Source organism: Carcharhinus amblyrhynchos, chromosome 5 (assembly GCF_965287045.1).
Source record: "Carcharhinus amblyrhynchos chromosome 5, sCarAmb.v2.hapA, whole genome shotgun sequence".
In the NCBI taxonomy this organism is placed as follows: Eukaryota; Metazoa; Chordata; class Chondrichthyes; order Carcharhiniformes; family Carcharhinidae; genus Carcharhinus; species Carcharhinus amblyrhynchos.
In genome coordinates this window covers 96,090,999-96,106,836 of record NC_137328.1, presented here as the reverse complement: position 1 = coordinate 96,106,836, position 15,838 = coordinate 96,090,999, and the positions used below count along the sequence as shown (strand labels likewise).

General features: G+C 42.5%; 1 protein-coding gene across 2 annotated transcripts in view; it reads left to right on the top strand.

The window, feature by feature from the left end:
• Positions 1-15,838, top strand: part of znf366 (zinc finger protein 366) — a 52,133-nt gene that overhangs the window by 14,958 nt on the left and 21,337 nt on the right. The window contains exons 2-3 of one of the 2 annotated variants that reach the window (XM_080189240.1): positions 1,982-2,064; positions 2,195-3,494. In XM_080189240.1, coding sequence (XP_080045366.1) covers positions 2,217-3,494 — 1,278 coding nt within the window. In that variant the 5' untranslated portion in view covers positions 1,982-2,064; positions 2,195-2,216. The remainder of the gene's footprint in view (positions 1-1,981; positions 2,065-2,194; positions 3,495-15,838) is intronic. The other variant, XM_080189241.1, reaches the window with a different exon arrangement.

Below are 15,838 nucleotides of genomic sequence, written 5' to 3'. Positions count from 1 at the left end.
ACCCTGTCAAGTCCCCTCAAGTTCCAATATGCTTCAATCAAGTTGCCTCTTACTCTTCTAAACCCCAGCAGAAACAAGACTGACCTGTCCAATCTTTCCTCATAAGAGAACCCATCCATTTCAGGTATCAGTCTAGTAAACCTCCTCTGAACTGCTTCCAACGCATTTACATTCATTCTTAAATAAGGCAAACAATATCGAACACATTCTCAAGATGTGACCTCGCTAATGTCCTTCATAACCGTAAGAAATCTCACAACACCAGGTTAATATGCTTCATAACTGTAGCATAACCTTTCTACTCTTGGATTCAATTCCCCTTGTCATAAACAATGACATTGTATTACTTTTGTTAATTATCTGCTGTAGCTAAGTTTTATGATTCATGCAGTATGATACCCAAAATCTCAGAGCTCTGTGGTCCCTCATTATTCAGGTAATATGCTTCTTTTTTACTTCTCCTGCTAAAACAGACAATTTCACGCTTTCTTATATCCCATTTGCTAGATCTTTGCCCAATCTGCTGATCTGCCACTCTTTGCACAATTATATGCTTCTTTTAAAAGTTTGATTCCATCTTTAACTTTTTCAGTTAACCACTGATGCTGGGAATTTTTTTTTGCTGGAATGTGTCTATTCTGTGTATTCTTAAATATCTCCTTAAATGTCTGTCAATGTATTGCTATTCATCTGTCCCTTAACCTAAATTGCCAGTTCACTTTCTATAGCTCCACTTTCATGCCCATATAATTGCCCCATTTACATTTAAAATATTAGTCCTGACCCACTCTTCTCTTCTGCAAACCTTCACTCTGGGTTATTAATTAATCCTATCTTGTTGCTCAATACCAGGTTGAGTGCAGCCAGATTCCCATTTGGCTCCAGAAGGCACTGTTCTAAGAAACTACCCTGAAAACATACTATGAATTCCTCATCCAGGCTACCTTGGCCCAACTGATTTTGCTAGTCTATGTGTAGATTAATGGGGGCTCAGCTACTGAGGGTATTTTTAAATTGAAAAGTTTAAAGCGTCGCGAGAATGGGGTCTCAAAATGGAAATGGAAAAGCCATCAGTCGAGCTGGTGGGCTACACTTTGTTTCTCCTGCTTGAGTTGACATTTATTCCACCTCTCTACTTTTAAACTTTTCATGATGCTAATATGCTCTCCAGCTCTGTTTTAAAGGAAGAATGTCACAAAATATTAAATATTCCTCAATAAATATAATAATAGAGGACTTAATAAAATTACTTACTGTATTAAATACTCGTAATTATTCAAACATTAAATTTGGAATTGTGCCACCTCGAATTTCAGATGGTTCAAGTCTAATTTTGAAAGAAAGGCTAATGGATTACATGCAAATGTCTCTTGCGTTGACTAACCCTAAAGTATGGAATGGATACAGATCACTCCTTTGATGTACCCTGAGCTATAAATAGTCAGGTCATTTCATTGTAAGTTTCCTGATATGAATTTCATTTGTTTCTGAAAGTTAGGGCTCACAATTTATCCTTCACAGCTGGTCAGCAAGCTAATACCTCAGCTATTTCTAATCCTCAAAGCACCATTTCAAAGTTTGGTACAGTAGAACTTTGTGTGCCTAATTATTCCCAGTGTGTACCAACTCAAGGAGCATTGTAATAATGAACACTGTCTGGTCTTCATCACAGTTACACATGATGTCCCATTCCTTCTGCGGAAATGAACTTTATAATAATATTCAAAAGACATAGAGGTGGTTCACGATGCTCTTGGTAGCTTTTTCCAGCTTTTACATTCTTTTGGTGCCAGGTGTACACATATTCACATATAATGAGTATCCATGGTTGGGATAAGCCACAGGGAGAAATCTGTATAAAGGGGCACAATCAGAAAATTAAATGAACAGTTCTTCCTGGACTCTTTTTTTCTTTGCTGTTGTTACTTGGACTTTCATAAGTCTTTCTGGTAATAAGTCTACTGTTGTTTTCTTCTTCCAGCTCCATTATGTCAGCAATGGGTTTCCTGTTTGGAATGCCTTGAAATGTGATGTATTTTGGAGGAGGAAGATTACCCACTCAGGGTAAGAAATCCTGTGAAAAAAGAAATCTGTAAACGGGCTGTTGTATTTCCAATTGCCTCTTTTGCACTCTCGCCCGAGACCCATTTCACCGTCAAGATTTTATCTTTGATGTTGTTTTCTTTACTTTAAGGAAAGAAGCTGAGTCGATATCAATGGAGAACAAGGCTCCTAGTTCATATGGCGACGACATTCACATTTCCCGGGATCTGAAAGCAATACCGGCTTCTCCACACTTCAGAATGCAACCTCTCCCACTGACTATTAAACCAAACAAATTTACAAGCTTTGGAGATTATGAATCAGCAATTACGTATTCTGCGAATGACCTATCTACAGCAACGATAGAAAAATTCAGTGCGAACTCCGAAGGAGGATCACGAAAGAGGAAAAGTACTCCCACTAAAGTAATCCATGCTGTTCAGTCAGAAGGCTTGTCAAATGATATGGATGAAGCTGAAGACATCAAAGTAGAATTACCATCACCAAAACCCATGGCTCAAATGATAGACTTAAGTGATGTAGGGTTTCAGTTATTCAGAACCTTTGATCACCTTGGTACCAGAGGCTTGAAACATGAGGCCATTAAACAGAATTTAATGTGGCCTACCAGTCCTCTGATGATGCATCCTCCTCGACCGTATTTTGCCAATGTCCCACCAGACTTTATGTTCCCATTCGTTATGGCACCACCAAATTTGCATTTTAGATATCCTTTCCATCACAATGGTCCTCTCGGACATCTTAGTAGCAGTATGCCTATTAGAGAAGAAAAGAGAAACACAGTTGAGCGAGTCGATGTCAACATTCAAATTGATGACAGTTATTATGTTGATGTCGGCGGGAACCAGAAACGCTGGCAGTGCCGAATGTGTGAGAAGTCCTACACTTCCAAGTACAACCTGGTGACGCATATTTTAGGGCACAGTGGTATCAAACCCCATGCTTGTTCTCAGTGTGGAAAACTCTTCAAGCAACTGAGCCACCTGCACACTCATATGCTCACACACCAGGGAACCAGGCCTCACAAATGCCATGTTTGCCACAAAGCATTCACCCAAACCAGCCACCTCAAACGGCATATGATGCAACACAGCGATGTGAAGCCATATAACTGCGGAATTTGCGGTAGGGGCTTTGCTTATCCAAGTGAGCTCAAAGCACATGAAACCAAGCACGAAAATGGCCGAGACAACATTTGTGTGGAGTGTGGACTTGACTTTCCCACACTAGCCCAGTTAAAGAGACATCTGACATCTCATCGCGGTCCAACATTGTATCATTGTGATGAATGCGACAAGACTTTCCAATATCCCAGTCAGCTGCAGAATCACATGATGAAACACAAAGATATCCGTCCATATATCTGCACTGAATGTGGGATGGAATTCATTCAGCCCCACCACCTCAAGCAGCACTCCCTGACTCACAAGGTAGGAATTTTGTGTGAAATCAAAAAGGGGATATTTCATTAAAACCGCTCAAAGATTATGACAGAAAAGCTAAGAAGAAAGAAATCTACAGCAGGGTACACTATCTTACGCTAAATATCTTTTAATGATCTTGGTCATATTTACAATTGAATGGATTTTTAAAAAAAAATAGACAAATGGAGAAGGATATTGAAGGAATGAGGGCTCAGAGGATATTGATCTTGAGCAATAATACTCAGCCCCTTTCACACATGGCCTGATTTTGTTTTGTTTTGAAGTTAATGGATTTTGAGCTAAGAACAGAAGGGAGAACAGAATTTAATGCTCTCACCTGTGGCAAGTTTGGTGGTGGACATTTAATCAGGAGAAAGCGCTGCACTGGAGAGACTGTCTTAAGGGCATTATCCCTCATCCTGTTGTTGTCCATATTAACCCAGCGGTGGGTGAGGGAATTGCTTAGGGAGGTACACGTCCAGGTTACTTGTGACTCCTGGCGGAGGGGCTGCCTGGCACTGAGTGACTGATCAAGGAACTGGCATCAGGGTAGTGGCTGCCCACTGGGAGCTACTCGTCTGTTCTTGCTGCCAACCCTGTACCATAGATCCTTTCCACCATCACTTACCTGTGGCCGAGTATCTAGAGACGATACTAGACTTTCAGTGGGTGTTGTGCGGGCAGCCTCCTCGGTGGCACTGCCGTTTAATAGATCTGCTGGCCTCCAATTGGCCAAGAGTTCACCATGGGAAGGATGCTTGATCCTGTGGAAGGCCCGTTGCTGTCCAATTAATAAAACTCAGTTCACCTGGCCATTTTCTAAAAGAGGCAACATGATGTACTCACAGCCTCTCCAGTCAGTGGGCGAGACCTCCGTCCCCTCCGTCAAATCCAGCCCTGAGCCATAGACAGTGAGGACCAACCTGGAAAACCCTGTAAAGTCAATCAGACTTTAGACAAAACTCTTTGAAGGATCCTCGTCCTTCTTTAGGTGCCATGCCCTAAGAGGGTTTTGGTGACCATAGACTTCCATTGGTCCATGGTTATATTTGGCAATGTACTGCAGTGGTTTGTCATTGCCTCTTTGAAGGATAGCTTTCGTGATAAAGGTTTATCATGAGTAGAAACATTAGAAGTAATTTTGCTGAAGTGCAGATATGGGAAGTATTTATTGGTTGGGATTGTCTGGCCAGGCCTGCCCCAAAACCAGAAATTCCTGCCTGAGGTCAACGAACCTTTCAATGGTCTATCGAATATTTTTGTCCCGCTCACCATGATTCCCATGGAAGGCAAGATGGGAAATTTATGGCCTTTATTTTGTATTATAATGCAAAGGCAAGGTGGACTGATTAAACTAAATGAATCTAAGCATAACCGTCACCTCGCATGCTCACTCATTGTGAAATGATGGCTGGAATTTTACCATCCCACCCACCACGAGAATCAGAGTGGGTGAGCAGCGGACCACGGCAAGGTCCATTGAACTCGGCCAGGATTTTACAGTTTCGAGATAAGCAAGGCCGTAAAATCCTGCCCAATGAGTTTTATCATAGGAACAGAACTAGGCCATTCGGCCCATCAAACATGCTCTGCCATTCAAACAGTTCATGGCTGATCACTTACCACTACATCATTTTTCTCCACCATCCCCCATGCCCATTAATGTTACTAGAATCAGAAATTTATTGTAATCATCTCATAAGATTTTCAGACCACTTAGGGAAGTCATAAGCACCCATGAATATATCTAGGGCATGGCCATAAATATGTAACTTTACACAGTAAGAATGACCCTGGTATTTACTGAATACAATTAGATTTCGGCTACGTAAAGTATGTGAATTGTCTCACTTGAACTGCATTGTTCTTTCTCCTAGCAACTGAATCCAAATTCCCATATAAAAGATAACAATAGAAAAGCTTTAATGGCTGCAAGTCACACTACCCAATTGCAATATTAAGTTTGAACACAATAGACCAGATTTAGCTGAAAAATAACAGCATCCGAATGCTGCCTGCCCATTATTAATGCAGAAATCAGTTAGCAATTTGCAGAGAGGAAAAGATGCCTGTGAATGGTGAATCATCACAAGTTGATTCACTTCATCGCTGGCGTCGGGAAAAACAACACCTCAGCTTACAATTCTTTTTTGAAATTCTTCAATTATTCTTTAACCTCAGATCAAAATGTTGGGCAGGATTTTATAACCTTGCTCGTCCCAAAACAATAAAATCACCCCACCCCGCCCCCCCCAAGGTCAATGGACCTTTCCATGGTCCTCCCCTCACCCGCTCCGATTTCCATGGCGGAGGCCTTGGAGGGGGGGGGGTCAATACAATTCCAGCCTTTAAGTCTAATAACTCAATAACCATTTAATGGCAATTAAGTTAATAATTCCAATCAACCTCTGTTGCCTTGAAAGTATATAATTAAGTGTATGGAGTGTCATTTGTTTGAAGTTATGAATTGTTTTAGAAGATTATAAAAACTTCAATTTGTTATAAAAAGTCATACTTTTACTTCCTTTTTTTGCCCTTTCTCTCGGAATGCAATCCGTTATTCCCTTTTTTGGCTGTAATTCTCCAGCCTCGCCTACAGCTGGGATTCTCCAGTCCCGCTGCAATGAATGGAGTTTTTCTCCATTCTTGCTGACAGCAGTGACAGGGTATACAAGATCACTTACTGATGGTTTAGTGTGGACAACAGTGATATTATTATGAATTTCAGCAAAATTGTCAATTCAAATCTGTTCTCTCTGAGCAAACAAAACTTCAATTTCTATGAAATCTGTATTTAATTTAAAGGTTTTAGAAGAATTAGTATGTCAAATATAGGAAGCTTTGTGATAGTTATTAGTCATGATGTAGCGATGCTGGTGTTGGACTGGGTTGGGCATAATAAGAAGTCTCACAACAACCTGGTGTTGTGAGACTTCTGATAGCTGTTGGTAATAGTTTGCATTTACTGAGGTTGTAGGTCTTTTTCAAACATTTTCGTAGATCATAGAACCCTACAGTGCAGAAAGAGGCCCTTTGCTTTTTGCTATACTTTTTTCCGAAATCCAATTCCCCTTCCTGCATTGGTCATGTCATGTCTATGCAATTCTTCTCAGTTCAGAATATGCCTGTCCAGAATTCAGATGTTTAGTTAGTCGACGTTGTTGTGTACTTGAGAAGTAAAATAAATCAGTTTTCCGTTCCCACAGCATGACGAGTGAAAGTCATCATCCAAAAGAAGATCAAATACCAAAGTTTAACTGATATTCAGATTCAAGCTGTATCTCAGTGCTGGACTGTGCATCATTCTTCAGCCTTATTTCTTATTTTGAAAGTAAAACACTAGCCATATAAGGGGTGGTACAGTGGCCACAATAGTTAGCACCGCTACTTCACAGCACCAGGGACATGAGTTCAATTCTGGCCTTGGGTGACTGTCTGTCTGTTCTCCCCATGACTTTGTGCTCCAGTTTCCTCCCACATTCCAAAGATGTGGAGGTTAGATGGATTGGCCATGCCGAATTATCTTTAGAGTCCAAGGATATCTACTTTAGATGGATTAGCCATGGTAAATGTGGGGGATTACGCAGACAGGGCAGGGAGAGGGCCTGGGTAAGATACTCTGTCAGAGAACCAGTACAGTCTTAGGCTGAATGACCTCCTTCTGCACTGTAAGGATTCTATTCTAAGAACCCTGTATTTACACATTTATACACATCACTATGCTTTTTTAGTATTTTCTATAATGGGACATGGTGAATGGGCCACAGATAGCTTCTGTAACTTGTATTAATGTTTCTTTTAATTGTCAAAGTGACATTTTTCTGAGCCATCTGGTCTTGCCTTCTGTTGTTTTATCATCTCTGGCAGTGGAATGGCTTGTTCGTGCTTTTCTAGAATGCTTATTTTAATGGCTTTTGTGAGCAATAACATAAAAAGAACCATACCAATCAAAAAGACTCATTCTCAGAGAATGATTGTAATGCAGAGGGAAATGGAAGTGTCTGGCCTTGTTTGGAGCATTTTTTAGGTTATGCTCGCCTCTGGCTTCGTTGCGAATTCTCAGGCCCAATGGTAAATCCTTATTGAAAATCAGGCACTGAGGCCTACTGGATGGGAAAATTCTGGGAATGCCGGATCCTGCCACAGAGCCACCAGGAATCAATCGCACATGAGTCCAGGGGAAGGTAGATCACCCTATGCTGACATTAGAAGAACTGGGGCTGATGGGATGGCTTTTCCGTACCTGGGATACTCTGCCCCAGCTTCCTTACTATGTAGCAAGTACAACATCAGCGTGAACACAGGCTGGATTCTGGCAGAATCGGAAGCCAGCCGCCCCCATCACCACCACATGGTGGGTTCCCCAGTGGCACAACCTGCAAGCAATGCAAGTGGCCATTTACATTAGCTAGACTGGAAGATCCTGCTGGACTTTGCCAGAAAACATTCCAAGGGGTGTGTGCGGGGAAATCCTGGCCACAGCATGAGACTGGAACGAGAGCATGATTCCTGCCTGAAAAGATTTCAGTAATTCTTAATTTCCCTATGCAGAATGGATGTCTTATTTAGCATTTTAGGAGAGGGCCAGTCACTGGTCCCCTCAGTGACTATTTCCTACCCTCTTAGCTGTGGTATGTGCTCGAGATACACTCATACTGATCAGATTCATGCAAGCGGTCCCTGCCTTGACCCGGATACCATGGCACCTATTCTACTGTCTACAGACCAATAGGTTGAGGTGGAGCATCTACATGGCCAATGACTTGTGATGCTTTTGTTTGGTCAACAGTGAAAGCTTATTGGAAGTGAGGATACAAGAGACATCAATGACAATCTGGCCAGTTGTTCTGGTTGAAAGAATCATTAACATTAAGGCATTGCATGATGGCATAAGATGAGAAATAAACATTCAACCGTTGAATTTTATTCAAACACCGCCCTGGTACAACCTGCCTTAACATTAACACTTGCTCACCAATTTACTCTGCTGAAGAAAAAACCTGCATAAATCCTTCCTGATCCCAAAACGTTGGGGAACAGAAATTCCATAATATTTACCAATCCCAATGATCTCTGTTATTTAAACTCTGATCTTTACTGTTCAGAAGGAAACCCCAACCTTTGTCCACATTGTCCTGTGGAGTATTGATGAGCTCAGTCCATACTTTACTCTACAATTACCAGTCCTTACCAAATATTTATCTGTCTCCTTTGTAATAAATCTGTCCTTTGATGCAGAACTTGACACATGCATAGGGAAAATATATACTACCTTTCAGTGACTTGCAAAACATACTCGGCTATAGGAACAATCCAATACTTAGGACCTAGCTGGCGGTTTATAAGGCCAGTGTTCTCGGCATCATCTGTATGGTTATGAAACATAGGAGACTTACCACCACAAGCTCAATAATGTTGACCCTCACTGTCTGTGGTATATTATGGGTATACTCTGATAGGACAAAATTCCAAATGCGGCATGCCTCTCAAAGGCAGAGCTCCCAAGTGCATTGGTGCTGATTAAACAGCTACATTGGATGAGGATATGTCTGCAGGACGGAAGATGACCCTCTGTATACTGAGGTAGCTGGGTGCAGATGACCAGTAGGATGCCAAAGGTTTCAACGATACTTGTGAGTGTGACATGCGGGGTTTAAACATCAACTATCACCACCTGGGAGTCACTATCTGGCAAAGGAAAGTAATGGTGACATCTCATGTGAGTTGGTATGCCCCACTGTGATATGCAGAGGCTACAGCAGCTTGGCAATCAGTGGTAACACCAAAAACAACAACCCACAATGTCTTGTGGCAGCTTTGTATGTGAAACAACCTGCTTCTCAAGGACTGGCCTTTAAAGATCATCAGCAAAGATGCTCAAAATGAAATCCACCCCCCCATCCAAATGAACTGCTTGTGTGTCCAACATCTCTAACAGATGGAAGGATGCCAACAGCACTTACAGAGTTTAATCATCATCCTCAACAACTACTGAGTCTGCAAAGCTTTTCCCATTAAAAGCCATATTTATATTTGGAGAGAGAGAGATAAGTTCATGGATCTAAATCACACAATGTTATCTTTAATATTAAGATTCTTACTTTTTTTTAACTTGAAAAATAAATATGTAAAAAAAAGAATGTTCTTTCCTTATGCACCCTCCCCTGACTGATAACCTGCTATATTCATCATTTCCTCCTCGCTTTAAAAAGCAGAACAGCGCAGCTCAAAGAGATCTCAGCCTACTACTAAACATACAAGAACACAACAGGAAGGGACCCCGCCCCTTGTAGCTAACCCCTCGAGATTGATGCTGCTTTCCCTCCAGAGGGTTAGAGCTACCAGCAACTGACAAAAGAAAAGTTGAGGAAGTTGACTGAAAGAGGACAGGATATAAACATGCCTGCTAGCTTGCTAGATAGAACCAACATTGCACCTCTGGTAAATCCACAGCAGGAAGAGGAAAGCAGCTGGTGCTGAGATGTCTTAAAATTGTTTTGCTTTTAGCTGTTCATTACAAATTCTTTAGAGGCTTCAGTTTCCATCATTATTTGCATTTTTTTTAAATTTCGGGTGGAATTCCACACAGACTGAATTAATGGAATCGGTTAAATTAACATCGCTCAATAATTCTGCTGTAAATATGGAACACCACACTAAATCACTACAAATACCATGTGCAGATATAATCTCCTCTCTTAACTTCCAAAAGGGAATTGACTATATACTTGAAAAAGGACCATGCAGAAAGAACTGGATTGTAGAACTCATTGAATGAACCAAGGTGCTGCCACGGTGCCTTTGGATAGAGAGTCTCTCGATTTTAACCCAGCGACAATGTAGGAGTGATATTATATATTCAACTCAGGGTATTGTGTGCCTCAGAGGGAAATGTAGGGACATTGTTGCTCTTATATCTTTGTTGCTCTTATCCATCTTGGTAATTGAGACACAGTGGAGGGATTGGGAGAGATCATTGAGCAAGATTTTGCACCGTAGAAAATGCCACTTCCATCTGTCCCCAGTTGTCCCTCCCACACCCTCCCTCCTCCTTCCTTCCCTCCCTCCCCTGTCCATTCCCTTCCCTCATCCCCCCTCCCTCTCTCCTTCCTTTCCTCCTTCCCTCCTTCCATCCCCCCATCCCTCCCTTCCTCCCTCCCTCGCTCCTTCTGCCCTCCCTCCCTCCTTTGGGCAATTTTGGCATGCCAAGCTGAGGGAGGGGGAGAGGACAGGAGAGGGAAGGGCGTGAGGGCATGGGGCTGCATGGGAAAATAGTGGGAACAGATTCAGGACGGCTTCCAGTGAGTCCAGTGACACGCCCAGTGGAAGTGGGTAGCCAGCTTAAAGAATTAAAAATCCTCTTAAAGGATGGCAGAGCATCCACCCACTCCCCACATCACCGAGATGGTCACACTGCAGCCATACAGGGGGCCATCAGAGACTCCGGTTCCCAAAGAGTGGGCCACAAACAGGGAAGACTACATCCATGACCCCAGTGGAAATCTGCATAGCCGTTCTTAACTTTGAATTTTGTAGTTACCTGTCCGAGAGTGCCTCCATGTTGAGGCATTCTTGTGATCCCCCTCAATGTGTAATTAAGTCAGCAGAATTGAGACCCTGCCCTAAATTGTTGTGACTGATTAGGAGGCCACCTTTTTCTTCATTCAATTGTGGGACACGGGCATCGCAGGCTGGTCAGCATTTATTGCCCATCCCTAGTCTCCCTTGAACTGAGCGGTTTGCTCAGCCATTTCAAGGGACAGTTGTGAGTCAACCACGTTGCCATGGTCTGGAGTTACATGTTGGTCAGACCAAGTAAAGACGGCAGATTTCTTTCCCCAAAGGACATTAAAGTTTTAAAAGATTTTTAAAAAGTTTATTTATTAATGTGACAAGTAAACTTACATTAACGCTACAATGAAATTACTGTGAAAACCTCCTAGTCGCCACACTCCAGGCGAATTCATCACGGCCAATGCACATTAACCAGCATGTCTTTCAGTCTGTGGGAGGAAACTGGAGCACCTAGAGGAAACCCACACAGACACAGGGAGAACATGCAATCTCCACACAGATAGTGACCCAAGCCAGGAATCGAACCTAGGTCCCTGGCACTGTGAAGCAGCAGTGCTAATCAATGTGCCACTAGTAACCAGATAGAATTTTTCTGACAATCGACAATATTTTCTTGGTCATCAGTAGATTCTTAATTCCAGATTTTTTTTATTGGATTCAAATTCTATCATTTGCCACAATGGGATTTGAACCCAGGTTAGCTGAGTTAGCTGAGTTTCAGGATTTAATAGTTTAGCGATAATACCACTTGGCCATCACCTCCCTCAGTAAATTGCTGAGCTGGTTCCTCTGTCAGTCAGGGTAGGCTCGGTACTCTCATTTCATCTCAATGATGGAGTCCTGAAACTTGTGGTAAAATCCTGCCAGTGGTTTATACTTCACAGGTTTAACACTGGTCAGAGGCTGAAACTGCTTTGCATCAACACTGAACATACAGAGCAAGTGCACTACTTCCTGCTGAAGGAAGGAGAAATAAAGAGAAAACATACAAGATTGCTGAAAAGTATTGACATTCCTTATTACTCTATTACTTTCTAAAGTGCCCAGATGTAGATATGGAGAGAATAGTGGGGGAAAAGAATTACCACCAATTTTATTACTGTTGCAATGCACAATCATCATTTTTTTAAGGATATGACACTAAAATGATACCAGTGTTCAGCAACATGCAGAGATAGTGCCAAAGTGTGGTGACTTCTTGTGAGCTATGCCCAACACATACCTTCTAATTCTATCTCTTACTCTCATTCTATACTTTTAAAACTTTACTCTCTTTTTAAACTCTCTAACAATGCTCTAATTCAATCTCTTCTTCCCTGCTGCTGTCAGACTTTTGAATGGACCTACCTCGCATTAAGTCAATCTTTCTCTATTTCCTAGCTATGACTGTAACACTACATTCTGCACTCTCCCCTTTCCTTCTCTATGAATGGTATGCTTTGTGTGTATAGTGTGCAAGAAGCAATACTTTTCACAGTATACTAATACATGTGACAATAATAAATCAAATCAAATCGAATCCATACGTGAAATATTTTTATATTGAAGCGATTGGGAACACAGTTGGGTATTGGCCTACAGAATCACTGTATTGTATATCATATTTGAATTCTTTAAGTGGGTCAAGGACACATGGAAATTGAATTGGATTTTGTTTAAGCACTTTCACATGATAGAATAGCCTTAGCCTTGACAAAAGAATAATACTTAACCTCCATTGTTAGTAGTTATATTTCCCTTCCTAGTCTGTTAAAGAGTTGAGAAGAATTTGTGCAAAGCAATATTAGAAACAACTTTTAGGATAATTATAGCACCCAGTTTCCTTATATACTTTTAAACATGCATTATAATGTATCACCAAATAGGACAGAACATGCAAACAAGAAGAGCCCTGAATTCAATCACCAGTCATTGCTGTGTTAAAGTTTTTTTAAAGTTTATTTATTAGTCACGAGTAGGCTTACATTAAGACTGCAATGAAGTTACTGTGAAAATCCCCTAGTTGCCACACTCAGGCACCTGTCTGGGTATAGAGGGAGAATTTATCATGGCAATGAACCAAACCAGCACATCTTTTGGACTGTGGGAAGAAGCCAGAGAACCCAAAGGAAACCCACACAGACATGAGGAGAATGTGCAGACGCCACATAGACAGTCTTAGCTGATAATGCTATTATAGTGAACTCAGAAGTGGAAAATTTAATGCAGTGTCAGCCATGGCTCAGTTGCTGGCATTCTCACCTCCAAGTCGCAATTTTCCAGGTTCAAGCTTCACTCCAAGGGTTGAGCACAATTATCAAGTTTGACATTTGTTGCAGTGCTGCAGGAGTACTGGGAAGTTATGGGCAGAGGATAGCATAGAGGCACTAGGTAAATTACTCCAATGGAGATCCAGTGCAGATGTCATAGAGTGAATGTTGTCCTTTTGTACCGTAACAATTCAGTGATTCTGGGTCATTGCTCTAAATTGCTATCCAGTGAGACAGGGACTGAAAACTAGGTGATGATTAAATCAGACTCAGTTGTAGCCTAGTGTCCATTGAGATTCTGAGAGGTCTGCTCCATTGCTGGCTGAAGATCCTCCAGTTCCCTGTTCTTTTGGTGACAACCCTGTTCTAAATTGCAGGGCCAAGATTATTAGGATGTTTGGGGCAGAGTGATACTCACTCTGATAGAGATCAGGAGTGGATCAGGAGGGATCCATTTCCCTCCAAAACAGCAGAGCAGTTTGGCAAGGGAGTGATGTTCAAATTCTTCAAGATTTGATCTGTTTAGAATTATCATCAGCATCAGCCCCATCTGATTGGTTTTAGTCAATGTGTAAGTAACGTAGTCACTGGGGGGGCAATTCTCCCATCCTGCTGTGTTGTTCTTGTAGCGGCAGTAGGCCAAGAGACTCTATTGGAGGCTGTTTCCCAGGCTCTCTGCTGTGGGCCATGGCTTCCATGTGTCTTCAGTAGCTGGATTTCTGGCACCATCAGCTCCCTGCCAGAAATCCATGCGGAGCTGCATAATATATGCAGACCCTCATTTTAATATTAATTTGAATATCATTTGCAGGTCCCGGACTGAAGACTCCGGGACTGCTAACCTCTTCCTTCCTGCCAAACGTATTTCATTCCAGTGGGATTTACTGTAGACTTGTGGGGCCCTGGTGTCCTGACCCTGCTGCAGTGAAGGGAGGGTAATCGAGGCCCCCTAGTAGGTTGGGCACTGGGTGGGGTGTCCCTAAGGCATTGCCTCATTGGCAGTGCCAGCCTGGGCCCCTGACACTGTCCAGTGGGCAAAGTGCCAATGCCTAGGGGGCCTCTTGGTATTGCCGATCTGTTGCCAAGGGGGTGGAGCTCACTGGGGACAGGGCCTGATGAGGGGGGGAGGGGTGGTGGTCACCACACAGCTGGCAATGCCGAAGTCACAGGGCTTGTCAGCGATCAAGCTCGCCAGCAATTGGGAGACCGGAAGTGTGGGGCTGCTGCGATGCACATATCTTGGCACTGACAGATCACCACATGTACAGTGGCCCACTCAGTGCTATGCTGCCAGACTCTCCAGCGGGAATAGGCTCTGCCCCAGCTTTTTGGACTAATTCACGCTAGGGCAATGCGCAGAGTGCGGGAGATTCATTTTGAAAGTCCTGCTGAAGAAACCAACGTGATTTACTCCAGTTTTTACGTGAATTCGACACTTAGAATTTCTTTGGGAGAATCGCCCCCAAGTTTCTGACTGATCTGAGGCTTAGCCACCAGTATCTATAAGGAGTCATTCGAGCCCTTTTTAGATTGTTCAACAAATGCTGTTCGAAATAATGTTTCCTCTCATTTTGGAATGCGTGAAATCAGTTGTACTTTCAATCAGAGACGCATTAATATTAATCCACAGGAACAACTGTACCATCTTTCAAAGGAATAGATTCCTTTAAATATTTTAAAGAATGTGCATTTATATAGCATCTTTTATTACTCCCTGTAACGTTTAACAGATAATTAAGTATTTTTGAGGCGCAGTCACTGTTGTATGTTAAGGAAATGTGGAAGCCAATTTGTGCACAGCAAGAGCACACGAACAAGCAACAGTAGGGATAACCCTCCGATCTGCTTTGCTGGTGTTAATTGTGAACCAAGAGATCAGGAGAACACTCCTGTTCTTTTTTGCATCATGCCAGAGGCATCTTTACAACTGGGGCGAGGTGGCAGGTTTTGAGGTGCAAGAGCTTGAAGAAGGTGTGGTGTGGAGCATATCATTTCAAAATCTGCCAATCATATTGTTTTCCTATGTATTAATTATTTGAGTCTCCACACGTCAGAAAACTATGCTTTTCAAGTGAAAACTATTAGTGTCAGCATTTTATTTTGAGCCCTGGTCTGAATTTTTAGGGTCAAAATCTGGAGAGTCGGTGGGGAACAGATTCCACTGACTCCAAGAGGTAAAGTGCCATTCCACACTCTAATGAGTGTCAATTGACTGCAGGTGGGACATCTGTCCTCACTTGGATCCGAGTCCCCCCTTGGAAAGCCACTGCCCAATCTGATTAGTTGACAGTTCTCCAGGCTCTGTCGATGCTGGAAGAGCCACTCCAGCAATGTGGCTGGGGCCAGGTGTTGGAACATGGAGGCCAGGTAGGTGGCTGGCATCCAGGGCAGGAGATGGTAGCGGTTGCGAGGGATGCAATTGGTGTATCAATGGATAGGCTGTGGAGGGAGCAGAGTGGAAATGAGGCTGGATACAAAAAAAAACCCTTAAATGGTCACCAAGTTGCCCCATTGTAAAGCCAGGTC